This window comes from Rhincodon typus, chromosome 34 (assembly GCF_021869965.1).
Source record: "Rhincodon typus isolate 14 chromosome 34, sRhiTyp1.1, whole genome shotgun sequence".
In the NCBI taxonomy this organism is placed as follows: domain Eukaryota; kingdom Metazoa; phylum Chordata; class Chondrichthyes; order Orectolobiformes; family Rhincodontidae; genus Rhincodon; species Rhincodon typus.
Window position 1 is genome coordinate 7,815,959 of NC_063365.1, and position 26,735 is coordinate 7,842,693.

A 26,735-nucleotide genomic window follows, 5' to 3' on the forward strand; every position below is an offset into this window, starting at 1 on the left:
AGTCTTGTAAACTTCTATCGTTACCCCTTTAAACCCCTGTGTTCCAGTGAAAACAAAATCAGTCTATCCAACCTTTTTTCATAGCTGAAATCTCCCATACCAGGCAATATCCTGGTAAATCTTTTCTGTACCTTCTCCAAAGCATCCACATCCTTCTGATAGTGTGGTGACCAGAACTGTATACAATATTCCAAGTGCAGCCTAACTAAAGTTCTATAAAGCTGCAGCATAACTTGCCAATCCTTATGCTCAATGCCCCTTCCAATGAAGGCAAGCATGCCATGGGCCTTTTTTTACTACCTTATCTACCTGCGCTGTCACCTTCAGTGATCCGTGGACCTGCACACCCAGATCCCTCTGCATATCAACACTCCTAAGGATTCTGCCATTCACCGTATAATTTTCACCTGTACTTGACCTGCATCACCTCACGTTTGTCTGGATTAAACTCCGTCTGCCATTTTTCTGCTCATGCCTTCAACTGAACTATATGCTGCTGTATCCTCTGACAATCCTCCTCACTATCCGCAACTCCACCAATCTTTGTATCATCCGCAAACTTACTAATTAGACCCAGCCATGTTTTGTTCATTCAGGCAGGTCGTGAGTTCCAAAAGTGATTCAAATCTCTGAAGTATTATTTTTCTGTGTAATGCATCTTTTTAATTTCCCTCCTGTATCATGGGGCTGCTGATCAGCGTGTAGCACAGACAGGATCAGACGAGCCTCCTACAAGTCTCAAATACCTGACAGCAGGGTGTCTCAGTAATGGTGACATGTCAATCTGCCTGAGACTGTAGAGCCCTGTGTTCAGAGGGAGAGTTCACTCTGTGTTTGATGATGAATAAGGATCAGAAGGCATTACTTTGACTTTTTTAACAGGGGCATGAAATGGATTCTTATCAATGTCTCCCTAGAGGCTTCCCTCTTTCCAAAGCCCAGTGAAAGATCTTGCTGTTCTGATTGGAAGCCTTCGTTGAACAAGGCAATTGCAATGTTTCGTTACCTGTCTTGCTGTTGTGACATTATTATTCATCTGTTAGTTCATAGAGCCCCTATAGTGTGGAAACAGATCATTCGGCCCATTGAGTCCACACCAACATCTCACTCAGACGTGCCCACGCTACCCTATAAACCTGTACATCCCATGGCTAATCTGCATAGTCTGCACGTCCCAGGGCACGATGGGTAATTTCTCATGTCCAGTCCATCTAACCTGCGCATCTTTGGACTGTGGGAGGAAACCCACGCAGACACCAGGAGAATGTGCAAACTCCACACAGACAGTCACCCGAGGGTGGAATCAAACCTGCGTCCCTGGTGCCATGAGGCAGCGGTACTAACCACTGAGCCACCGTGCCAACACTCATACCTGCTGGCTGTAGTGGATTAGCTATATCTTTCAATTCATTGAATTGTCCTTTTCAGAAGGCTTGGCCCTTGGCCCTCTGGACTGTTTCAGATTAATTTCCTTGGAGAAAGTTGTGTTTTGTAGCAATGGTCTTGGGCACCAGGGTCTTCCACAAGTGAATTGCACATTCTCCACCTGAGGCAGTCCCTCAGGATCGAGGAGGGTTTGCTTTGGGGTTTGAGATGGCCGCTGAGGCGAGCATGGGATCTGCATGTGGCACACGGTCGAGCGAATGAGGTGTTTGGAGATTAGTGAGCTCTCTCTAACCCCCTCCACTCTTTTTGCTGCTGTATCGCCCAACAAGTCTCAGAACGTAGACTCAAACAGGACAGGAGGAAGCCATTCAACCAACCATCTGCACATCGGTCAACAAAGATCTGATTGCACTAATCCCATTTTCCAGCTCGTGACCTTAGCCCTGGAAGCTACGGTGCCGCAAATGAATATTTAAATAATGCTCGCACATTGTAAGAGTTTCTGACCCAACCACCCTTTTCAACAGCAAATTCTACACTCCCACCATCTTCTGAGTGAAAACATGTCTCCTCAACTCTCCTCTTAACTTTTTACCTCTTTAATTTAAATCTGCCCCCTGTTTTTTTTTTTCCTCCATTCATTTGTGGGATATGGGTGTTGCTGGCTGGTCAGCATTTCTTGCCCATCCCTATTGAGAAGGCGGTGGTGAGCTGCTTTCTTGAACCGCTGCAGTTCTCCTGCTGTGGGTTGACCCACAATGCTATTAGGGAGGGAATTCCTGGATCTTGACCCAGCGACGCTGAAGAAATGGTGATATATTTCCAAGTCAGGATGGTGAGTGACTTGGAGGGGAATTTAGAGGTGGTAGTGTTCCCATATATCTGCTGCCCTTGTCCTTCTAGATAGATATGGTTGGGGTTTGGAAGGTGCTGTCTGAGGATCTTGAGTGAATTTCTGCAGTGTATCTTGTAGATAGTGCACACTGCTGCTACTGTTATTGATATCTCTACAAATGGAAAATGCACCTTATCTACTCTATTTATGTACCTCGTGTTCTTATACATTTCTCAACTTATGGAAAACAACCCCAGCCTATCCAATCTTTCCTCACAGCCCAAGCAGCGTCCTGGTACACAAAAACAGAAAGTGCTGGAAAAGCTCAGCAGGTCTGGCAGCGTCTGTGGCAGGAAATCAGAGTTAACGTTTCAGGTCCAGTGACCCTTCCTCAGTTCTGAAAAACGGTAACACTGATTTCTCTCCACAGATGCTGCCAGACCTGCTGAGCTTTTCCAGCAATTTCTGCTTTGTTTCTTATTTCCAGCATCCGCTGGTCTTCTGGTTTTTATTTAGCATCCTGGTAAATTTCCTCTGTAGTGTGATCACGTCCTTCCTATAATGTGGTGACTAGAACTGCACACAGTGCTCTAGATGTGGCCAAACCAGCATTTTGTAGAATTCCAGCATCACCTCCCTGCTCTTGTTATTAAGTGAAGTGCAGAATACAACAAGCAAACAGCTGTTGCCTTAACCAACTTACCTATGTGTTCTGCTACTTTCAGGGATCTGTGAATATGCATACCAAGGACCCCCGATCTTCAGTATGTTTCAGGGTCCCATGAGAGTGTCTTGTTAACCCTCCCCTTTATATTTGTCACTACTTTGCCTACCTGACCAGTCCGTTGCTATCCTCTTGTAGTTTATGACTCATTCTTTACCACCCTAACCAGTTTTGTCATCTGTGAACTTCTTGATTATACCCCCTATGTTTGTGTTGATGTCGTTAATTTATGCCACAAACAGCCAAGGCTCCAGTGCTGATCCCTGTGGAACCCTACTGCAAACAAACTTCCAGTCACTGAAACATCCCTCTCCCAATAACCTCTGCTTCCTGCCTCTTAGCCAGTTTTGTATCCCAGGGTTTCTGTTAGTTTCTGGACCAGTCTGCCAAGGGGGAAGCTATCAAAAGCCTTGCTGAAATCCATGTGGACCACAAGATACAATATCCTCATCAACATGCCTGGTTACCTCCTTTAAAAGAAGAGTAGATTAAAATTGTTAAATTGCTTTAATCCATTATAACAATGCTGCTGCACACTGCTAAAATGCAATTACGGCCACACACACGCACGCACACAAACACACGACTCTTGGCTCCATCGCTAGGCAAGTGTACAACTGAACAACAAAGGTATACAGTCACTTTGCAAAAGGTACACACCAATGTTGCAATTTGGTAGAGAATGATATGCCTACATTCCTGGATAACTGTCAACTTTCTTATTTCATAGGATCCCTACAGTGTGGGAGCAGGCCATTCGGCCCGTTGAGTCCAGATTGACCCTCCGAAGAGCATCCCGCCCAGACCCACCCCATCAACCCTGCATTTCCCATGGCTAACCCACATAGCTTGTGTATCCCAGGACACTGGGCAATTTAGCATGGCCAATCCTCCTAATCTGCACATCTTTTTAGGGCGGCACAGTGACATAGTGGTTAGTTTCCTCCCACAGTCCAAACATGTGCAGTCTAGGTGGATTGGCCATGCTAAATTGCCCATAGTGTTCAGGAGTGTGTAGATTAGGTGGGATATAGGGGGATGGGTCTGGGTGGGATGCTCCAAGGGTTGGTGTGGACTTGTTGGGCCGAAGGGCCTGTTTCCACACACTAGGAATTCTATTCTATCTTTGGATTGTGGGAGGAAACCGGCGCACCCGGAGGAAACCCCCACAGACACGGGGAATGTGCAGATTCCACACAGACAGTCACTCGAGGCTGGATTTGAACCCGAGTCCCAGGTGCTGTGAGGGAGCAGTGCTAACCACTGAGCCACTGTGACGTACAGGTGTGAGAGGCTGGACACAGTTTCCTGTAATTGATTTTTGTTTATTTGGGCTGGATGCCAGGTTCTTCTTGTGGAATTGATCATGCATTTCTAATCTCTATTGCACATTTGTTTTTGAATTTGCAGAGTTTATCGTCATTCACAATGGCATCATTACGAACCACAAGAATTTGCGAAAGTTCCTGGTGAGTGCTCAGCAGCCCTGAGCTTTCAATGCAGTCTTACTTTGCAGAATCTACTTAATTGCTGTCCTAGATGTTCTTTCATTTGGCAAAAGCTATTAAAGTTAATTTCGGAGCAGACATCTGAAAGCACTTCAGGAAATTAGGTTTCATGTAGTTTCTGCAGGACAAACATCCTGATGGTGCTCCTGTTTTTTTTCCCCCAAAATCATCCCGCACCTCCAAGTAACATTTTTACATTGTCTCTCTCATCTGCTGTTTGGGGGCTGTGCAGCAATATTTCTGCTCCGTTCTTCTCACTGGATTAGTGCTCTCATTGGATTTCAGCCAGCACTGACAGAATGGGCTGAATGGCCTTTTTCTGTTTTGTATCTTTCTATGGTCCTGAATGATTCAATCACTTTCAGTTTGTTGTAGCTGGATGGCTGGTTTTCAATGCAGTGTGATGCCAACAAAGAAGGGTTAATTCGCACATTGGCTGAGGTTACCATGAAGGATTCTCCTTCTCACCCCCTCCCCTCTATTGAGGCGTGATGACCCTCAGGTTAAACTCACCACCAGTACCCCCCCTCTCAAGAGAGCAGCCCATTGGTCTGGCAAGACTGTGGAGCCTTCATCTTTTTATGATTCCATAATGCACAGACTTTCTTCAAAAATTGACCCTTAAGTTGATTATTTACCAATACTGAGGCGGTTATAGGATTATATTGCAGCTTGGAATGTGTAGTGTTAAAACATTCTGCACTGTATTTGGGTTGCACTCTGAATAAGCAGACTTGTTTGTAGTGTAGACATGTGTACATTATAGTTTGCAAAATAGAGGGCTGCGTGCTGCATTAGGTTCTCTGCTACCGTGCAGCTGCTCAACTCAGTTTTGATATTGTTCAAGTCACTATGTCAGTTTTGGGATTTCCCTGTTACTCTGCTGTAATGGCATACCCTGTTGTCTTTAGGGTGAAACATTAAATAAGGACTGCGGATGCTGGAAATCAGAAACAAAACAGAAGTTGCTGGAAAAGCTCAGCAGGTCTGGCAGCATCTGTGGAGAGAAATCAGAGTTAACGTTTCAGACCCATTGACCCTTCCTCAGAACTGATGGTAGCTGGGGAAAGATAGGTTGGGGGCCGAGAGGATAGCGAGTAAATGATAGGTGGGAATAGAAGCCAAAGAGAGAGAAGAACAGTTGGACAGACAAAGGAGTGGATAACAATCAGTTTGGGAGAATGAATTAGTGAGCAATTAATGGCTAACAATGGGTTGTGTGCAATAGTAGACCATGTGATAGCAAGGCCTGGTGTGTGTGGGTTGGGGTAAGGGCGTGGGAGAAGGTGCCTCAAGCCTTAAAATTGTTGAACTTGATTTTGAGTCCAGAAGGCTGTAGAGTTCTCAAGTGGGAAATTAGGTGTTGTTCTTCCAGCTTGCACTGAGCTTCACAGGAGCATTACACTGAGAGATGTTGGCCAGGGAAATGGCAGTGTGTTGAAGTGGCAGGCAGCTGGAAGCTCAGGCTCTTTTTTGTTTTAGCGTACATAATGTAGGTGTTCTTGTAATGAAACATTAAATAGTCATTTATTGTGAGATTTTGCTGTGCACAAGCTACTGTTTACGCAGCAACAGTGACTGCAGTTCAAACTAAGTCATTGCTCAAGAGGTGCCTTGATGGGTCTGAGTTTACGGAAGGCAATGTATCAATGTCTGACTGTTTATCCTCTTGGTTTGATAAACCAGGGTAACTGAGGTGATGGCACCTAAGCAGATTTGTCGGGGGGAATGTTGCAAGTGACCCTGTCCAATCTACTCAACAACATTAAGTTTGGACATACAGCGTCGCTGACCTATGTGCAGACCCTGTCTTTTGTCCCTCTAGTGGTTTGAACCTTATTCCCTTAGAGTGTCTGCTGTTTGGAATTCTCTCCCTAGAGCACTCCAACACACTGTCCTCCACATCTGAAACACTGTCATTCAGGCAGCTGTTCTGCTGCTGCTCCAAATATATCTCATCCTGACTTAATGTTGACTTTTACTTCCTACACCTTCCACAGAGCACCCTGATGCACTCCCTACGCAGATATTCCAACTGTTACTCTTGGGGCCATTAACTATTTCTTGTGCTTTGACCTTCAGGAGAGCAAAGGGTATGAGTTTGAGTCTGAAACAGATACAGAATCGATTGCAAAACTGATCAAGTATGTCCATGATAACAGTGAGAATGAGAACATCAGCTTTGCCACCCTGGTTGAGAGAGTCATCCAGCAACTGGTAAGTGGTTGTCATTTGGAGACACATTTGCTGCTTTCAGGTTAAACAATATTGTGGGGGATGGGATTACATTCTGTGCTTAGAAAGATAAATGATATCAAGTAGCTGGCATGTCACATAGTGCCCTCAGATTGTAGTGTATTTTATACAGAGATTGACATCAATAGTCAACAGGGGACAGGAAGTAAGGCTGAGATCTGCTTTGTCAGAATCCTGTGCACTTTGAGCAGTGCCAAATGTTCTGGCTGAACTGCAAGTACTGTTTCAGCAAACAGTAATGTCATAGAAACGTACAGCACTGAAACAGGCCCTTCACCCCAACTCGTTCATGCTGATCAGATTTCCTAAACTGAACTAGTCCCATTTGCCTGTGTTTGGCCCATGTCCCTCTAAACCTTTCCCATTCATGTGCCTGTCCTAATGTCTTTTAAATGTTGTAATTGTACCCACCTCTACCACTTCCTCTGGCAGCTCATTCCATACACACACCACCTTCTGTGTGATAAAGTTGCCCCTTAGATCCCTGTTAAAATCTTTTCCTTCTCACCTCAAAACTATGCCATCTAGTTTTGGACTCCCCTACCCTGGGAAGCAGACCTTGACTATTCACTCTATCCATACTGTTCATGACTTTATAAACCTCTGTAAGGTCACCCTTCAGCCTCCGATCCTCCAGGGAAAAAAGTCCCAGCCTATTCAGTGTCTTCACTGCCAACACACTTGACACAGGAAAAAGCTCCAACCACACTTTCAGGTAGGGAATGGGAGGAATGTTATGGGTCATTTACACATCTGGATGGGGAGAACCAGCTGCACTTTCCACACTGAAAGAGGCCTTCTGAGAACTGAAATTTGGATTTGTTTTAAGCATTTCTTTTTATCTTCCCCTGGAATTTGTCTGTAATAAATAGGCATTTCTCTGGCTCCTTGCTCTCTCTCACTCATACACCTACAGGAGAATTCTCTAAAAGAAACTGTAGTTGCACCGAATTCACCAGAAAGTTTGAGCTAGTGTGCCTTTAGGACCATAGCGGTGAACAGCTTCTGCCGTAGCTTGTGAACTTGATCGCCTCACGTTTGATTCAGGCAACTGAGGGGCATCAGAAGTTCAGCAGTGCGCAGTGTATTTGGGGCAGCACGGTGGCTCAGTGGTTAGCACTGCTGCCTCGCAGCGCCAGGGACCTGGGCTCGATTCCACCCTTTGGCAACTGTGTGTGTGGAGTTTGCACATTCTCCCCGTGTCTGCTTGAGTTTCCTCCGGGTGCTCCGGTTTCCTCCCACAGTCCAAAGATGTGCCGGTTAAGTGGATTGGCCACGCTGAATTGCCCACAGTGCCCTGAGATGGGCAGTCTAGGTGGATTAGCTATGAGAAATGCAGGGTTACAAGAATGGGGTAGGTGGGTGTGGGTGGGATTGTCAGAGGGTCAGTGAGAACTCAATGGGCTGAATGGCCTGCTTCCACATTGTAAAAATTCTATGATTTACCTGAGCTGTTTGTCGATGGCAACATTGGCTAGGATCAGGTCACTTTATTCTCAGATCAGCTCCAACACCCATAACAATTGTTTGGTAAAATATGTTTTAATAGGAAATGATTGATAATGTAATGATGATGGTACTGGACTAATAATCCTGAGGTCCAACTTAATGCTCTGGGGAAATCCTACTAGAGCTACTGGCGGAGTTTCAATGCAGTTCAATAAATCTGGAATTGAAAGCTAGTGCCAGTGATGGTGATAGTGAAATTATCATAACTATTGCAAAAACATTAATCTGGTTCCCTGTTGTCCTTTTTAGTGAAGAGCCCATCCTTGCCTAATCTGGCTTGCATGTGACTCCAGACCCACAGCAACATAGTTAACTCTTACCCTGCTCTCAGTAAAGGCCTGGCAATGCCACTCAGTTCAAGGGCAATTAGGGATGGGCAACAAATGCTGGCCTTGCCAGTGGCATCCACGTCCCAAGAATGAATAAAAGGGAAAACAAACTGGAGAGTAGAAAGAAATCTTGATGGCTATCTGTGAATTTAACTGAGTGAAAATAGTTGTTTAAGGAACCCAATTTCTTTGAGAAAACTTAGTTTGCGAATACATTTTAAATGTATGTTGTTTTTTTTTTTTTTTGAAACAGGAAGGAGCTTTCGCCTTGGTGTTCAAGAGTGTTCATTTCCCAGGGCAAGCTGTCTGTACCAGGTAAAACACTCGGCCAGTATACATTAGGGACAAGTTTGCATGTCTTTTTTAAAAAAGAAACAGGCTTACTGAATGACAGCCAACTTGCTTTTATTCCATGCAGAAAATGTTGGAAACACTCAGTAGCTTCTGGGCAGTTTGGGATACGCAATAAGTGTGGCCTAGCCAGCAACACCCACGTTCCATGAACAAATGGAAATATGAGATTGGCAGCATCTGTGTCGAGAGTAAAACAAGGATGCTTTGTGTCAATGAGCTCTCATCAGTCCTGGGCGTGACGGGTCCCTGGGGTCAGTGCTAATATCCCTATGTTTCTAATCAACGCATCCATTTGGTCAAATTTCACTGTGCTAAAAGTCTGAAGCAGCAAAGGACTGAGATGTAATACAGTACAGAGTATTGCTAGGTGTTGCATTTTAAACAACAATGTGCATTTGTGTAGCCCTTGTTTAATGAGACTAAATATTCCCAGGTTCCTCACAGAAGTGTGGTGAAACTGTATTTGACACTGAGTCACGTAAGGCAATGTGAGGGTGGATAGCCAAAAGCCTGGTCAAGGAAGTGGTTTTAAGTAGCCTCTTAGACCTCTCCCTCCTCCTTTAGGATGGGAATTTCGGAGGTCAGGCTGCTGAAAGCATGGATCCCGTTGATGGAATAACTAAAGTTGGAGATGTTCAAGAGGAATTAGAGGAGATATTTCAGATCAGGAGGAGCGAAGCCGTGTATTTCAAAACCCAAGTGAGAATGTTAAAATTGAGGCATTGCTTAACCAGGAACCAATGTAGATCAATGAGAATGGGTTAAAAGCTAAATAAAGTGCCTCAGAAAACATTAATGTTTCAAACTAAGCCATGAGCACAGGCCCAGGGGATATAATGCAAATGGGTGAAAAGGTAAATTTATGTTTGCTGTCAGTCAGTACTTTTGAATTGCATGCTGATTGAACTGGAATGGTTTTTGTTTAAGTAGAGGGTGCAGAGAGAGAGAGACTGGTATTACTCAAGATGCAACAGAAAGATTTTATCAACTTGGTAGCCTTCCTCCCTTATTTGTGTTCCTCAGTGTGGCCGTTTATTAGATCATATATCCTTGAGTCAAAATGACAAAGGACACAAGTAATTTTATTTGCTACGTGGCCCTGAATGCAATAACAGCCTGTTCACAGCATACTTTCAGAATTCAGACCATGTTGACTACCAGAGTACTCCACTGGAAATCTGGATGGAAGGATTTTCTAAATGATGACCATTCTTGTCAAAATGTGTGTGTCTCTCTGTTAGAAAATCCACAGGAATGTTAGCAGAGTCTCTACCTAATCAGTCACTCTCTCTGTTTACCTCTGTGGTTGATGTGTATGTTTTTTGTTGTGGAGGTATGAGTAAGATAAACTAATCTCCGAGGGCCCAGCTGAAGTCTGCAAGGTTTGGTCAATGGAGCCTAAGACTAACAGAAACATTTTCAGGAAGCATTTGAATGCTTTAAAGTTACTTCTGTTCAATTTTTCAACGCAAATCTTTTAGAAGTCAGAGTTTCACTGCCCCTATAATCCTACAGTACAGCCTTTATTGCTGATTCTGTGCAGTAAAACCCTCATTTTAGCAAGGAGTCTCTTCTGATTTTTGTCCTTTCCCTTCTAATTTTTGGTATCAGTTATGAAATTATCCACTTTTTAACAATAGTGTAAAATATAGTTTATGTTTGGACATTTGGCATTTCTTAGAAGTTTTCTTTAATGATTTGTTGGAATGTGCACATTGGTGAGGCCACTTTTTTTTTAATCTCAAATTGTCCTGGTGCTTATGGTGGTAGTGAGTTGTTTTCTCGAACGACTGTGGTCCATAGGGTGTAGACACACCCCACAGTGCTGTTAGGAAGGGAGTTCCAGCTACAATCCAACTACAATAAATGAACCCTGGCACCCCCCCGCCTCCCCAAATACCTAGCCTTGTCACAGCCTTCCATGTTTGGTCCCAGCAAGCGCCAATCACTTTGTCTCCATCTGAGGGCCTCTTCCATTGTGCGGGTCCTGGCTAGCTGCAGCACCAGCAGTAACCACTACCTCTGGTTGGTGCTGCCTGGATTGGTGATGGGTCAGCCGCTCTTGGAGGTGGAATTGCCATCCTTAAAGGGGCAGTAGTGCTGACGGTAGGCAATGCCGTTGCCTAATGGGCATGCAGTTGCGCTTGGGGCTTCCAGAAAAGGCTGCAAAACGTTTGCCCCCTGCTTTCTGTGAGTTTGACTTTAGCCATGACCATGGCTGTTAAACTCAGCCAAAGTGTGCCAGGCCGTCTTCATCTCTTTCCTAGTAATGATACCTGCTTCCATGTCTCACCCTACATACTGCATCATGCTGTGATTCATTGAAGGGAAGGGCTTGTTTTGTCAGGAAAGATTGGTCAGGTTGGGCCTATATCTATTGGAATTCAGAGTCCTGTGGGGACTTGACAGGATGTTTCCTCTTATGAACTAGGGGACATACTTTTGAAAATAAGGTTATTCCATTTAAGCTAAAGATTAGGAGATTTTCTTTTCCCTCAGGGTCAATATTCTTTGGAATTTTCTTCCCCAGATAGCAATGCAGGCAGGATCATTAAAAACTTTTGAAGACTTGAGTTTTTGATTGACAAAGGACTCGAAGGGTAGAGAGGTAAAGAGCAAATTAGGATGGAGCCCACAATCCAATCAGCCATGACCTCTGCAGATTCAAGGAGTCGAGTCACCTACTCCAAATTCCTTGACTTTTTGTACTTGGCACTAAATATGCTTTACAGCACAATTTTAATAATGCCAGCTTTGTACTCTTGCTTCATGTTGTGCCCCCCATCTTGCTAAAGCTGGAATTCCAGAGCATCAAGTTTAAATTGATGATTAACTCTTTCTTTCTGGCTGTTTTGGTCTTCACCTTCACAATGATGTCTTATCCATCAGGAAAGCATGAATTGCGGTTGGAATTATGATGAGCTGGATTTAGCTGAACAGGCTCCTTGTTCATTCACACATTCTCCAGCCCAAAGAAGAAAAAGACTTGAGATGGTACCTTCCATGACCTCAGCATGTCCAAAGGTGTTTTACAGTCAATGAAGTGTTTTTATAGTCATCGAACATGGAAACAGACCCATGGGGCCAACCAGGTTTCCCAAACTAAACTAGTTCCATTTGCCTGCATTTGGTCCATATCCGTCTAAACTTTTCCTATTCATGTACCTTCCCAATGCCTTTTAAATGTTGTAATTGTACCTGCATCTACCACTTCCTCTGGCAGTTCATTCCTCACATGAGCCACCCTCGGTGTGAAAAGGTTGCCCTTCAGGTCCCTTTTAAATCTTTCTCCTCTTAGCTTATAATTATGCCCTCTAGTTTTGACCTTCCCCTAGCCTAGGGAAAAGACGTTTTTTGCTATTCGCCTTATCTGTGCCTCTCACGATTTTTATAAACCCCTATAAAGCCATTCCTCAACCTCCTATGCTCCAGTGTAAAAAGTCCCAGCCTCTTCAGCCTCTCTTTATAACTCAAACCCTCCATTCCCTACAACACCCTGGTAAATCTTTTCTGAACACTCTCCAGCTTGGTAATATCCTTTCTATAACAGAGCAACCAGAACTGGACGTAGTATTCCAGAAGAGGCCTAGCCAATGTCCTGCATGACCTCAATGTGACTTCCCAACTCCTGTACTCAAGGGTCTGAGCAATGAAGGCAACTAACCCAGTTTAACACCTTATCTGTGAGAGGGCAGCTATGACAGTGCTACACTCTATCAGTGTTGCACTGGAGTGTCAGTTTAAGATTGGATCTCAAACTTCAGGAGTGGAACTTGGATGTCTGTCTCCACCAATGCAAGCACCCTCTGCGCTGACACCATGTTGGTCCAAGTTTTCCCCTCTTTTTGGAGGAGGAGCACGAAACCCTCCTGGAGATGGCACATCTGAGTGTTTTGAACCTACCATTCCGCCTGAGGTAATTCACCACAAACCACACGAGATTTTCACACGGTCCTGAGATCCTTTCAGCTGTCTGCTCGGTTATGGAATCATTAGAGAATTGGCCGACTGGACTTAAGGTGGCCTTTCCAAGTGTTGGGGATGACTGGCATTGGAATTTCCAATCTTGACTCTCAAGCTCCCTTCTGAACGAAACGACCTGCCTAACCATCTCTTCGCACACCCCATTGTGAGGCATCTTCCATCCACCTTTCAAACATATCACCATCACCTCTACAGTGTGGAAACAGGTCCACAGCAACCCTCAGAGCATCCCACCCAGATGCATCCCCCTATAACCCACCTAATCTACACATCCCTGAAAACTGCGAGGCAGTTTACCATGGCCAATCCACCTAGCCCACACATCTTCGGACTGTGGGAGGAAACCCACGTAGACACCGGGAGAATGTGCAAACTCCACACAGACAGTTGCCCGAGGGTGGAATCGAACCTGGGTCCCTGGCGCTGTGAGGCAGCAGTGCTAACCACTGAGCCACCATGCAGCTTGGAACAGATGTGTTTGCCATTTACAATTAATTAAGAAGCCAACCTATAAATAATTAGATCTAGAAAGTATTAAGTTATTGTCCCTCAATCCCTGAAATGTTAGCATTTCTCTCATTTTGAGTTTTGAGTAAAGGAGTTGCTGCAGCTGAACAAGACATTGGTAAGGCCACATTTGGTGTACTGCACACAGTTCTGGTCGCCCCACTATAGAAAGGATATAATTAAGCTATGAAGTGTGCAGAAAAGATTTACTGGAATGCTACCTGGACTGGAAGGTTTGAGTTATGAGGAGAGGCTGGATAGACTGGGACTTTTTTCCCTGGAATGTAGGAGGCTGAGGGGTGACCTTCTGGAGGTCTGTAAAATCATGAGAGAAATAGATGCGGTAGATAGCCAACAGCTTTTCCCCATGGTAGAGAAGTCTAAAACTAGAGGGCATCGGTTTAAGGTGAGAGTGGAGAGATACAAAGGGTCCAGAGGGGCAGTTTTTCACACAGAGGGTGATGAGCATCTGGAACAGGCTGCCAGAGGTGGAGGTGATTACAATTTTGTTATTTAAGAAACATTTGGACAGGTATGTGGATGGGATAGGTATGGAGGGATATGGACCAAACGCGGACAAATGGGACTGGATTAATTGTGAAACCTAGGCGTCGTGGACCGGTTGGGCCGAAGGGCCTGTTTCCACACTGTAAACCTCCATGACTCTGTTTTCTTTGGGCCCATCCCAGTGGACACATGCAGATTCTTTCCAACAGCTCTGGTAGTGCAGTCACAAATGACTCACGGACAGTTGAATGTCCTGTTTGGGAACAGAATGCAATGTGCCTTCAAATAGCTCACCTCTGAGTCAGGAAATTATGGCTTCAGGTCCCAGTCTGCAGAATTGAGTGTGTAATCTAGGCTGACCCTCTCTGTAGAACCGAAAGATTGCTTGCACTGTTGAAAGTGCTGGTTCCCAGGTAAATGTTAAGCCAAAGTTCTGCCTACAAACTTGGGTGGACATGGACAGTCTCTTGGCACTATTTTGGAGAATAGTTGGGAAATCCTTGGTGTCTTGATCTACATCTACCTCTTGATAAACAACACCAAAGTCAGTGGTGTAACCTTGTTGCTGAAGAATTGGCAATTTGACTCCAGCAGGGAGTACCACTCAACATATTTCATTGATGTATGGGTACAGTTACAACTTTTAAAAGACATTTTAGACAAGTACATGAACAAGAAATGTTTGAGGAGATATGGGCCAAGCTCAGGCAGGTGGGACTAGTTTAGTTTGGGATTATGGTCGACGTGGACTGGTTGGACCGAAGGGTCTATATCCGTGCTGTATGACTCTATAAGTGGATTTGAATGATCGTACTGAATTGTGGGGCAGCTCCTGGCTCCTAAACCTTCTGTTCTTATTTATTCTTGTTTTCTAAAGTGTCACTTGTAGACATCACAAATGGAATGTTTAATGCTGTTATCTTTCTTCTATTTAGAAGGGGAAGCCCTCTGATGATTGGTGTAAGGAGCAATCACAAACTTTCAACAGATCACATCCCAGTTCTGTATCGTACATGTAAGTACCAGTGGAGCACTCAGAATTGCTCAAATTCTAGAGATTAATGTTCCAGAGAGATTGATCCAGAGACCTAGGTCATGTTCTGGGACCCGAGTTTGAATCCCACTGTGACATATGGTGGAATTCGAATTCAATAGAAATACCTGGAATTAAGACTCTAATGCTAACCATGAAACTATCTTTGATTGTCTGGAAAAACCCATCTGGTTGACAAATGTACTTTTTAGGGAAGGAAACTGCAGTCTTTACCCCATCTGGGTCTGTGTGTGACTCCAGACCCACAGCAATGTGGTTGACTGTTAACCACTTAGGGATGAGCAATAAATGCTGGCCTAGTCAGTGATGACTGCTGGAACAAAAACAAAGTTGCTGGAAAAGCTCAGCAAGTCTGAGTTCTGAGGAAGGGTCACCGGACCCGAAACGTTAACTCTGTTTTTTCCTTCACGGATGCTGCCAGACCTGCTGAGCTTTTCCAGCAACTTCTGTTTTTGTTCCTGATTTGCAGCATCCGCAGTTCTTTTGGTTTTTATTCACTGACTACATCCTGTGAATGAATTTTTTAAAAAAGTTGAGACTAATTTATCGAGTACCTAAAGATATAGTATCATGTATCACAATATTGGCCCGGGTATAACAGACTTGCTGTCAAAGCTTTTCACATTTTACTCACCAGAACAGAATTGCAGAGATGCCAATTATATCTTTCCACAGAAATAACCAGCTTTCTGTACCAAGTGGCTGTTTGTTTTTTTTTTTATTTCATTAGTTCAGTAAAACATGGCCAGAAAAGCCTCTTGGTTCAGGACTCACCTTAATAGGCCTCAGTGTTCTGAACAAAGGAAATGGAATTGCAGTGGTGATGGTGAAATTCTAAGTATGTCCAGCAGTAGGATCACTGAACACAAGTTAGAAGCACACTAGAGATAGCAGGAACTGCAGATGCTGGAGAATCTGAGATAACAAGGTGTAGAGCTGGATGAACACAGCAGGCCGAGCAGCATCAGAGGAGCAGGAAGGCTGACGTTTCGGGCCTAGGCCCTTCTTCAGAAATGCTAGAAGCACGCTAGTGCTCTTGACGAAACTAACAAATTAAATGAAGGAGAAGTTGGGAGATTTGTTAAGTGTCTACTCTGAATACATCCTGGACTGCCAACTGATGACCCCAGTGTTGTCTGGAACAGGGTGTGTTTCTAACACCCTGGAGACTCCTCGACCACTGTACACAATAGTAATTTCCCCAGGCACCTTAGCATGTATCCGAAAAGAACTACACAGCACGAGTCTGCAGTCAGTGAACCAGGTCTCAACTTTATTTGAAGACCAGGTTAAGAGTTAAACTTGACACTTTTAACAACTCTATTTTTAACTATCCCAATTCTTTAGACACTTAAAATACTTTGCACATACTTGTAACTTTGCTGGTCTGACAAATTATTATATCTGAATAAAAACCAAAAGAACTGCGGATGCTGTAAATCAGGAACAAATTGTACAGTTTGTTTCTCTCTTCATGGGCGTGATTCTCTCTCTGGTCGAGGACAAGCTGCTCTGGTCACAGCTGTATCCCAATGTACCTCTAGGTAGGCTGGAGAGTGGGGGTACCCTGAGCCCTGCTGGGCTGGGTTCTTGTACCTTCCTGGTTGTCTTTTGGAACTTTCCAAGGAGTTGACCAATCAGATGTTGAATTAATTGGCTTTATCACTTTGAAATGCTGTTAATGGCTCTCGATGGCGTGCTTAACAGTGACCCCTTTGTGTCTGCTCTTGGGGGGCCTGGATGTCTGGTTTTATCCCAGAATATACACCTGGTCTTTTGTCTTACTGAGGCATGTCTGTCCCATGCATCTAGTGTTTGTTTGTTTGTCAGGAAGGTTTGAATTGTCCTTTCACACTTCCACATGTGTTCTAAATAACAACTGAAAGAACTGCGGATGCTGTAAAATCAGGAACAAAAACAGAAGTTGCTGGAAAAGCTCACCTGGTCTAGCAGCGTCTGTGAAGAAAAATCCGAGTTAATGTTTCAGGTCCAGTGACCCTTCCTCAGAACGGACCCGAAACGTTAACTCTGACTTTTTCTTCACAGATGCTGGTAGACCTGCTGAGCTTTTCCAGCAACTTCTGTTTTTGTTCCCCATGTGTGCTGGTGCCTCTCTGGTTTCAATTGTCTCAGCTTGGATCTTGCAAGGACTTGTCCCCAGACAGAATTGTCTCTTGTGTCTGTCTTGGCGCAGGCATTCCCAGCATACTTTGCTTTTTGGTCAGTTTTGATGCCCTATTTATTTCAGTTGCTGTGCCTGTATTTCTAGCCTCACTTTTAAATGATTTTTATTTCACTAGAGCAGTCACAGGCTGTTACACTGGTATAGTGAAGAGGCTGTGCAATCACCGTATTCATCAAGCCACCTTGCACATCTCTATTTTCTGGTCAGTAAACAGACCTTTTGGGTTCTTTTCCACTTGCCTCCTCTCACCTGTCAATGTTGTGCCTGTTAAGGTGCCCATCTGTTATCTGTTGATATTGCCTGGTTTGGAGTGTATTCGCTATAAGGAGAAGTTGGACAAATTTGGATTGTTTTCACTACAATGTCAGAAGCTGAGGGGCAACCTGATAGTCTATAAAATTATGAGAGGCATGGATAGGGTGGGATAGTCAAGTCTTCTTCCCCGTAGTGGAAATGTCAAATACTAGCAACGTAGGTTGAAGGTGAGAGGAGCAAAGCTGAGAGGAGATGTGAGAGGCTCGTTTTTTTACACAGCGGGTGGTAGGTGCTTGGAACACACAGCCCAGAGGAGGTGGTAGAAGCAGGCACAATAGCAACGTTTAAGAGGCCTTTAGACAGACACGTAACGGGCAGGGAATAGAGGGATACGGACTGTGTGCAGGCAGATGGGATTAGTTTAGAATGGCATCATGGTACGCACAGACATGGTGGACAGAAGAGTCTGTATTCTGTCTGTATTAAGATGTGGGAAAGGGCAAGGAGGTAATTCTGTTGTGAGTTTTGATGGAAAATATCTGAATGATTTTGCCAGGTAAAGAAGTGACAAAAACCTGCCTGGCTTCTCGCACCGATGACACCTCCTTGTACCCAGTTGGGGAAGAGAAGTCTGTGGAGTACTACTTTGCATCAGATGCCAGGTAAACCACTTGTTCACCCGAGCTCGGTTTAGCTAGACGTGTATAGTTGGGGAATTCCAGGAAAGGTAAGTGACTTGTAAGTGGGGTGCCGTAACTTGTTTGTGTGAGATGTCCCACCTGTGGATCTCCCACAGTGCCCCTGGTGTGTTGCATGAAGCCCATTCATACTGTTTAGCAGCCAAGAAAAAGCTTTGCTAATTGGAGTGAGTCTTTAGGCTGACCCCTCTCGTGCTCGCTCTGGGAAAATGGTTTAAGCCTGGAGTTACGTAATTGAAGCTTCTGGCTTCACGAATCCAACAGGGAAACAACTGGCGTTCATTGTTTAAGATTAGTTTGCATCAAAGTGCATCATCCTGAGCTTAACCGGTTTGTAGCATCAGAGGCAACAGTAAGTGCCTTTTCACACATGGGTCTCTCTCCTGTGCATTGCTCCAGTAAAGTTAGACCAGGTGTTCTTTAAAGAGAACAAAGACTTTTCATTCATCTTTCATGGGATGTGGACATGCTGCCAAAGCCAGCATTTGTTGCCCATCCTTGAGCTCTGTTTGAGAGGACAGTTCAGAGTTAGCCATCATTGATGTGAGTCAAGAGTCATAAATAGGCCGGATTAGGAAAAGTTGGCAGATCTCCTTCCCGAAACAACGTTCCTGGAACCAGGATAGACTTTTAACAACTCTTAGCTTGTCCGCTTTTATTGAGACTAGCATTTTAATTGCAGGTTTCATGTTAAATTCCACCAGCTGCCATGGTGAGATTTGAACCCGTCTTCCCCAAGTGTTGACCCAGCTCTCTGGATTACTTATCCAGGGCCATGACACCACACCATTGTCTCCCAAACAGCTTGTACAACTTTGTACGCGCCGTAATAATCTGCTAAATCAGTACAGCATCCAAGTTGCAAAGTCACATTGTTAAGGAAACATGTGATGAGATCAACCAGACTTCAGTCGTAGTGTGGTAAGGGCTATTTGCGAAATGGAGACTTTGACAAAATTTCAGGGTAAAGTGCTCAACTTTTTCTCGAATTGAAATTGAGAAGGATGGGCATTCTGACTCTTCCATCATTGGAGTTTCAAATAACTGGTTTTCATTTTGAGGTGCTTGGGGTAACCGCTCCTACTTTGTACACCTGTTCAGTATGTCCAGAGGTTATTGGAAATGTGGAGTGGCATGGTGGCTCAGGGGTTAGCACTGCTGCCTCACAGCGCCAGGGACCTGGGTTCGGTCCCACCCTCGGACAACTGTCTGTGTGGAGTTTGCACGTTCTCCCCGTGTCTGCGTGGGTTTCCCCTGGGTGCTCTGGTTTCCTCCCACAATCCAAAGATGTGCAGCTGAGGTGGATTGGCCATGCTAAATTGCCCATAGTGTCCAGGTATGTGCAGGGTAGGTGGATTACCCATGGGAAATGCAGGGTTATAAGGATAGGTTGGGAGGGTGGGTCTGGGTGGATTGCACTTCGGAGGCTCGGTGTGGACCTGATGGGCTGAATGGCCTGATTCTATAAGATACTGAGGATGTAGTTCGTTTGGCATCAGTTGACACTTTTTTAAAAATGAATAACAAATCTGGTGGCAGAAATGATGGCGTAGTGATAGTGTCATTGAATCAGTAATCTTGAAACTGAGGCCCATTCTCTGGATTCAAATCCCAATGCGGCAGCTGGTGGAATTTTAATGCAAGTAATAGTATCATCAGTTGGAACCATGAAACTATCAGTGATTGTTGTGAAAATCCATCTGGTTCACCATTGTCCTTGTTATGGAAGGAAGTCTGCCATCTATATCTGGTCTGGCCTACACGTGACTCCAGACCCACAGCAAATTCTTCATTGTTTTCTGAAATGGCCAAGCATGCCACTCCACTCAAGGGCAGTTAGGGATGGGCAACAAAAATACTGATCATACCAGAAAGTGCATATCCCCAGTGAAAAATAAATGATGTAATAAGTTGTTAAGGTGCAAAACTTAGCAAGGATTTCAATTAATTGGTGTTGCATTTTATATTTGGCTTCTTATTTCTTTTGGTCAATTAATTCGCGAGTGCACTAATGGTGGCGATGTGGGAGCAAGGTGGGGAAGGAAAGGCATGAGAGGAGGGCAAGCCTGAGAGGAGAGAGCACAGTGGAGTGTGTTAATGTTTAGTTAATCACATTCAGTTCATTAATGTCCATATAAGATTAAGAAGAAACAGGTGGAGGCTATTAATGGTCTGAGCAAATGTACATAGACCTGCTCCAGAAACGTGTAAAACATCTCTAAACCGGTTGATTAGAAAAGTAGGTTAAAATAAAAATAAGTACGTAGGGATGGGGGAGGGGGGCTCTAGTGGTGCAATGGTAATGTCCCACCTTTGAGCCGGGAAATCTGGGTTCAAGTCCTACGTGCTTCAGAGGTGTATCATAGCATCTCTGAACTGGTTGGTTAGAAAATATCTGTGTACGTGGGGAAGGGGCTCTTGTGGCGCAGTTGTAGTGCAATATACAGGTGGACTGGGAAAATCAGGTTGGTAGTGGATTGCAACGAAAGGAATTTGTGGAATGTCTACGAGATGGCTTTTTGGAGCAGCTTGTGGTGGAGCCCATTAGGGAACAGGGAATTCTGGACTTAGTGTTGTGCAATGAGGCAGACTTGGTAAGGGAGCTTAAGGTGAAGGAACCCTTAGGAGGCAGTGATCATAATACGATTGAATTTACTCTGCAATTTAAGAGGGAGAACATAGAATCGGGGTAATGGTATTCCAGCTAAATAAAGGCAACTTCATCAGTATGAGGGAGGAGCTGGGCAGAATTGACTGGGAGAGGAGCCTAGCAGGCAAGACAGTGGAACAGCAACGGCAGGAGTTTCTGGGAGTAATTCAGGAGGCACAGCAAAAATTCATCCCTAGGTAAAAGAATCATGGTACCGAGACGATGAAGCAATCACAGCTGACTAGAGAAGTGAGGGATAGCATAAAAACAAAAGAGACTATAATTGGCAAAGGGCAGTGGGAAACCAGAGGTTTGGGAAGCTTACAAAGACCGAGAGAGGGCAACAAAAAAAGAAATAAGGAGGGAGAAGATTAAATATGAAGGTAAGCTAGCCAGTAGTATAAAGGAGAACTGTAAGGGTTTCTTTAGATGTATAAAGGGCAAAGGACATTGGACCGCTGGAAAATGACCCTGGATAGATGATAGTTGGGAACAAGGAAATGGCTGAGGAACTGAATGATTACTTTGCGTCAGTCTTCACAGTGGAAGGCACAAATAATATCCCAAAAATTCGAGAGAGTTAGTAGGCATAGGTGAGTATGGTGGCCGTCACCAAGGAGAAGGTGTTAGAAAAACTGAATGGCCTGAAGATGGATAAATCACCAGGACCAGATGGACTACACCCCAGAGTTCTTAAGGAGATAGCTGAAGAGATAGTGGAAGCGTTAGTGGTGATCTTTCAGGAATTGCTAGAGTCAGGGAGGATCCCAGAGGACTGGAAAATCACTAACGTGACACCCCTGTTTAAAAAGGGAGTAAGACAAAAGAATGAAAATTACAGGCCGATTAGCCTAACCTCAGTCGTGGGTAAGATTTTGGAGTCCATTGTAAAGGATGAGATTTCTGAATATTTGTAAGTATATAGTAAAATAGGGCAAAGTCAGCATGGCTTCATCAAGGGGAGGTCATGCCTGACACATCTACTAGAATTCTTGGAAGAAGTAACGAGCAGGGTAGACCAAGGAGAGCCAATGGATGTTATCTACTGGACTTCCAGAAGGCCTTTGATAAGGTGCCACACAGGAGGCTGCTGAGGGCCCATGGTGTTAGAGGCAAGGTGCTAGCATGGATAGAAGATTGGCTGTCTGGCAGAAAGCAGAGAGTAGGGATGAAGGGGTTTTTCTCAGGATGGCAGCCAGTGACAAGTGGTGTTCCACAAGGGTCAGTGCTGGGACCACAACTTTTCACTTTGTACATTAATGATCTAGATGAAGGAACTGTGGGCGTTCTGGCTAAGTTTGCAGACGATACAAAGATAGGTAGAGGGACAGGTAGTACTGAGGAGGTGGGGAGGCTGCAGAAGGACTTGGACAGGTTAGGAGAGTGGGCAAAGAAGTGCCAGATGGAGTACAACGTGGGAAAGTGTGAGGTCATGCACTTTGGTAAGAAGAATAGAAGCATGGACTACTTTCTAAATGGGGAGAAAATTCAGAAGTCCTGAGGTACAAAGAAACTTGGGAGTTCTAGTCCAGGATTCTCTCAAGGTAAACTTGCAGGTTGAGTCAGTAATTAGGAAGGCAAATGCAACTTTGTCATTTATTTTGAGAGGACTTGAATATAGAAGCAGGGATGTACTTCTGAGGCTTCATAAGGCTCGTCAGGTCACATTTGGAGTACTGTATGCAGTTTTGGGCCCCATATCTCAGGAAAGATATGCTGGTCCTGGAGGGGGTTCGCGAGAATGGTCCCAGGAATGAAAAGTTTAACATATGAGGAACGTTTGAGGACTCTGGGTCTATATTCGATGGAGTTTAGAAGGATGAGGGGGGGGATGTAATTGAAATTGACAGAATACTGAATGGCCTGGACAGAGTGGATGTTGGGAAGATGTTTCCATTGGTAGAAGAGACTAGGACCCGAGGGCACAGCCTTAGAGTAAAGGGAAGACCTTTTAGAACGGAGATAAGGAGAAACTTCTTCAGCCAGAGAGGGGTGAATCTATAGAATTCACTGCCACAGAAGGCTGTGGAGGCCAGGTCATTCCATATATTTAAGACTGAGATAGATAGGCCCTTGATTGTCAAGGGGATCAAAGGTTACTGGCAGAAAGCAGAAGAATGGGGTTGAGAAACTTATCAGCCATAATTGAATGGTGGAGCAGACTGGATGGGCTGAATGGCCTAATTTCTGCTCCTATGTCTTATGGTCCCCACTGCTGGACCAGAAAGCCCAAGTTCAAGTCCCACCAGCCCCAGAGTTCTGCTTCTCTGAAGTGGTTGATTGGAAAGTATCTAGACACATAGGGAACAACTGTAATACCAGGGATTGGGAGGAGTTGTAAGATTGAGTAGTCAATAAATTTTGTCCACCAAGGTGGATGTCCCCGTCTCTGTCTCACCGACTGGCTTGGATCTGGATTGACAGTGTGAGGGCTATTTCAGGACGGTTCATAGTCCAGTGAGATCCCATCCACTCAGTTTATAACACAAGTGTATTCGGAAACTGTCATAGGAACAAAAAACTGGAAATCTAATACAAAAAGCAGAAAGTGCTAGGAAAGCTCAGCGGGTCTAGCAGCATCTGTGGAGAGAGAAACACAGTTAACATTTCGAAACTGGTAACCCCTTTTCAGAAAAGGGTTAATGTTACCAGTGCTCCGTACGTTCATTTTCCCAGCTTATAAATAACTGCCATCCCCTAGTAACAAGATTTATGTTGGCACAGTGGCCAAAACTATCCTGTAAAGTTGGTCTGTAAATACTTAATAACATCAATAACAGGATCAATTAAATATGTGATCATAACCAGAAGTTTGTGATTTATATTTCAGTCATCGCATCAATTTTTTTAAAGCCAGTTTGACCACCTGAGCAGCTAATGATCCACAAAATGGTGGAGGAGCGGGTTGTCAACTTGGAGAAAAGAGGGAATTCTGGGAAAGCATAAATGAGCTGGAGACAGAATGGAAAGGCTTCACTGGCTAAAGGGAGAAATTACTTTCTTTTCAGCTTATTTATGACAGGAACACCTGGTTGGATATCCTCGAGTTTTATGTATTTTTGCTTTAAAGCCATTTGTGGAAGTACTGTCCATGATGACCTGTGGTCTGGTGAGGAATGGGCAGTATGTTACCATGACGGTTGATTTTTTTTTTTTTCTTAACTCCCCCACCCCCCTCAGCGCCATCATTGAGCACACGAACCGAGTGATTTTCCTGGAGGATGACGACGTGGCAGCGGTGGTCGCGGGCTGCCTTTCGATTCATCGGGTAGAACGTACACCAAGCGACTGCCCAGCGCGTGGAATCCAGACCCTGCAAGTGGAGATGCAGCAGATGATGAAAGGTAAAGGCGAGACCAACCCGGGCAAAAGAAATAAAAAGCACAAGAGTATCGATCTAAAGTCGAGTGCGTAAGATGGGAGTGTGTGAAGTGCTTTCATAATCTATTTATTCACGGGACATGAGCGTCTCTGGCTAGGCCGGCATTTATTGCCCATCCCTAGTTGCCCAGAGGGCAGTTAAAAGTCAACCACGTTGCTGTGGGTCTGGAATCTCATGTAGGCCAGACCAGATGAGGATGACCGATTTGTTTCCCTAAAGGACATTAGTGAACCAGATGGGTTTTTCCGACAATCTGCAATGGCTTCATAGTCATCATTAGACTCTTCGTTCCCAATTTTTTTTTTAATATTGGATTCAAATTCCACCATCTGCCACGACTGGATTTGAACCCTGGTCCCCCGAAAATTACCTGCGTTGCTGGATTAATAGTCTATCAAATATACCACTAAGCCGTTGTTTCCCTTTCATAATACCCTTGAGGGAAGGAAATTGGCCATCCGTCAGTACCAAAAGTATGTTACCAACAGTAATATGGTTAACTCTTAGTCACCCTCTGAAATAGCCAGCCTGCTCAAGGGCACTTAAGGCTGGGCAACAAATTCTGGCCTTGCCACTGACACCAAATCCCAAGAAAAAAATAAATTTGCAAAGGTTTGCAGCAAGATTGGTAACTCCATTAAATCTAGCAGCAGTACAAAACAAAATCAGTAGGAGCTCAATGATGACCTGGAGGAGTTGGATGACCTTATTTTGTTCCCGCTGTGTCTGCATGCAAAACCTCAGGCATCTCAACAAGCCAAACGTTAGGAAACTGTCTGCCCACATTCTGCAATTTGTATCTTTCAGAACAAACTGATTCAACTATGTTTGTTGAGCAAGTATTTTATATAACGTTTGATGTGAGCATTGATCTTCACCGGTTTTTAATCCCTTGCTTCCTGGCCTTTTGCTGTTCTTTTTATTGCATGCTACTAGCCTTTCCTTTTTCAGACTGTCACTTTCATTTTAATTTCTACTGTCCATGATTTATGACCCAGTTCTTGGGAGGGAATGGTGTTGGAATTGAGCAGGATTTACTGATGCTGAGGATTACACTTCCAGAGGCAGAAGTGTGGTTAGATTCAACAGTAATTTTTAAAGCAGGAATTGGACTTAAACATGAAAGGGAAAAATTTTCAGGATGACGGGAAACTAGGATTATAATGGATTGGATAACAGTTTGAGAGCTTGCAGGAATATGATGGGCTGAATGTTCTCCTTTAAAGATGTAAGCACTTGCTGTAAGTGCAGTACCTGGTGTGTTATCCAGTTTTGGTTACGCTAGGAGTATTGTTTTCGGTCTCCCTAGTCAAGGGAGGTTCATCTTGACATTGATCTCATTAAAAAATACAAAATTCTTACAGGGCTCAAGAGGGTAGATTCAGAAAGGATGTTTTCCCTGATTGCAGTGTCTAGAACCGGGGAACATAGAATCATAGAATCCCTGACAGTGTGGAAGCAGGCTATTGGGCCCATCAAGTCCACACCAACTCTCCAAAGAGCATACCACCCAGACCCAACCCCCTACCCTATCCCCGTAACTCTGCATTTCCCATGGCTAATTCACCCAGCCTGCACATCCCTGGACACTATGGGCAATTTAGCACGGCCAATCCACCCTAACCTGCACATCTTTGGACTGTGGGAGGAAACCAGACCACCCAGAGGAAACCCGTATAGATATGGGGAGAACGTGCAAACTACACACAGATGGTCAGCCGAGGCTGGAATCAAACCCGGTTTCCTGGTGCTGTGAGGCAGCAGTGCTTGACATAAAGCTGCAATTTTTTTGCTTCCACGTTCTTGTATTAAATCAATTCTTCCAGACAATTTCACGGCCATGCTGCTTTTCTGCACGTGCACATTTGTTGCTCTACCTAGTGGCCACGCTGCTAGCATTGCCAAAAAAACCCCAGGCAAACACACCACAAAAGTGAAGACAGAGGCTAAATTTGTTGAATTTGATATTGAATGCAGGAGGCTGTGGAGTGCAGGGATGTAAGATGAAGATCCTTTATGCTTGCATTGAACTTCACTGGAAAACTGCGCTGACCGAGGACAGAGAGGTCAGAACAAGGTGGAAAATTAAAATGGCAAGCGACAGGAATGGCCCTCTAAGTGGACACCTAATCTATATCCCCACTGTAGAGGAGACCCTCGTGTGAACGGTCTATGAAGTAGTCTAGATTGAATCATCATAGAATCCCTACAGAGTGGAAACAGGCTCTTCGGCCCGATAAGTCCACACTGCCTCTCAGAGCATCCCACCCAGACCCATCCCCTATAACCCACCTAATCTACACATCCCTGAACACTACGGGCAATTTTAGCATGGCCAATTCACCTAACCTGCACATCCTTGGTCTGTGGGAGGAAACCAGAGCTCCTGGAGGAAACCCACGCAGACACGGGAAGAATGTGCAGACTCCACACAGACAGTCGCCCAAGGGTGGAATCGAACCCGGGTCCCTGGTGCTGTGAGGCAGCAGGGCTAATCACTGAGCCACTGTGCTGTCTTGCTGGAAAGGAGCGTTTCAGACATTTGATTGTGAATGGAGGCCTTTCCGATACCTATTGCCACTCCAACAATGACCATACTTCCAAAAATTATC

The 26,735-nt window shown here is 44.6% G+C and overlaps 1 protein-coding gene across 1 annotated transcript in view; it reads left to right on the forward strand.

Moving 5' to 3' along the window:
* Positions 1 to 26,735, forward strand: part of LOC109917588 (glutamine--fructose-6-phosphate aminotransferase [isomerizing] 1-like) — a gene marked incomplete at its 5' end in the record, with an annotated part of 80,688 nt that overhangs the window by 13,647 nt on the left and 40,306 nt on the right. The window contains 6 exons of the mRNA XM_048616299.1: positions 4,356 to 4,414; positions 6,536 to 6,670; positions 8,801 to 8,862; positions 14,835 to 14,914; positions 17,950 to 18,055; positions 23,922 to 24,085. Of these exons, the coding sequence (XP_048472256.1) occupies positions 4,356 to 4,414; positions 6,536 to 6,670; positions 8,801 to 8,862; positions 14,835 to 14,914; positions 17,950 to 18,055; positions 23,922 to 24,085 (606 nt within the window). The remainder of the gene's footprint in view (positions 1 to 4,355; positions 4,415 to 6,535; positions 6,671 to 8,800; positions 8,863 to 14,834; positions 14,915 to 17,949; positions 18,056 to 23,921; positions 24,086 to 26,735) is intronic.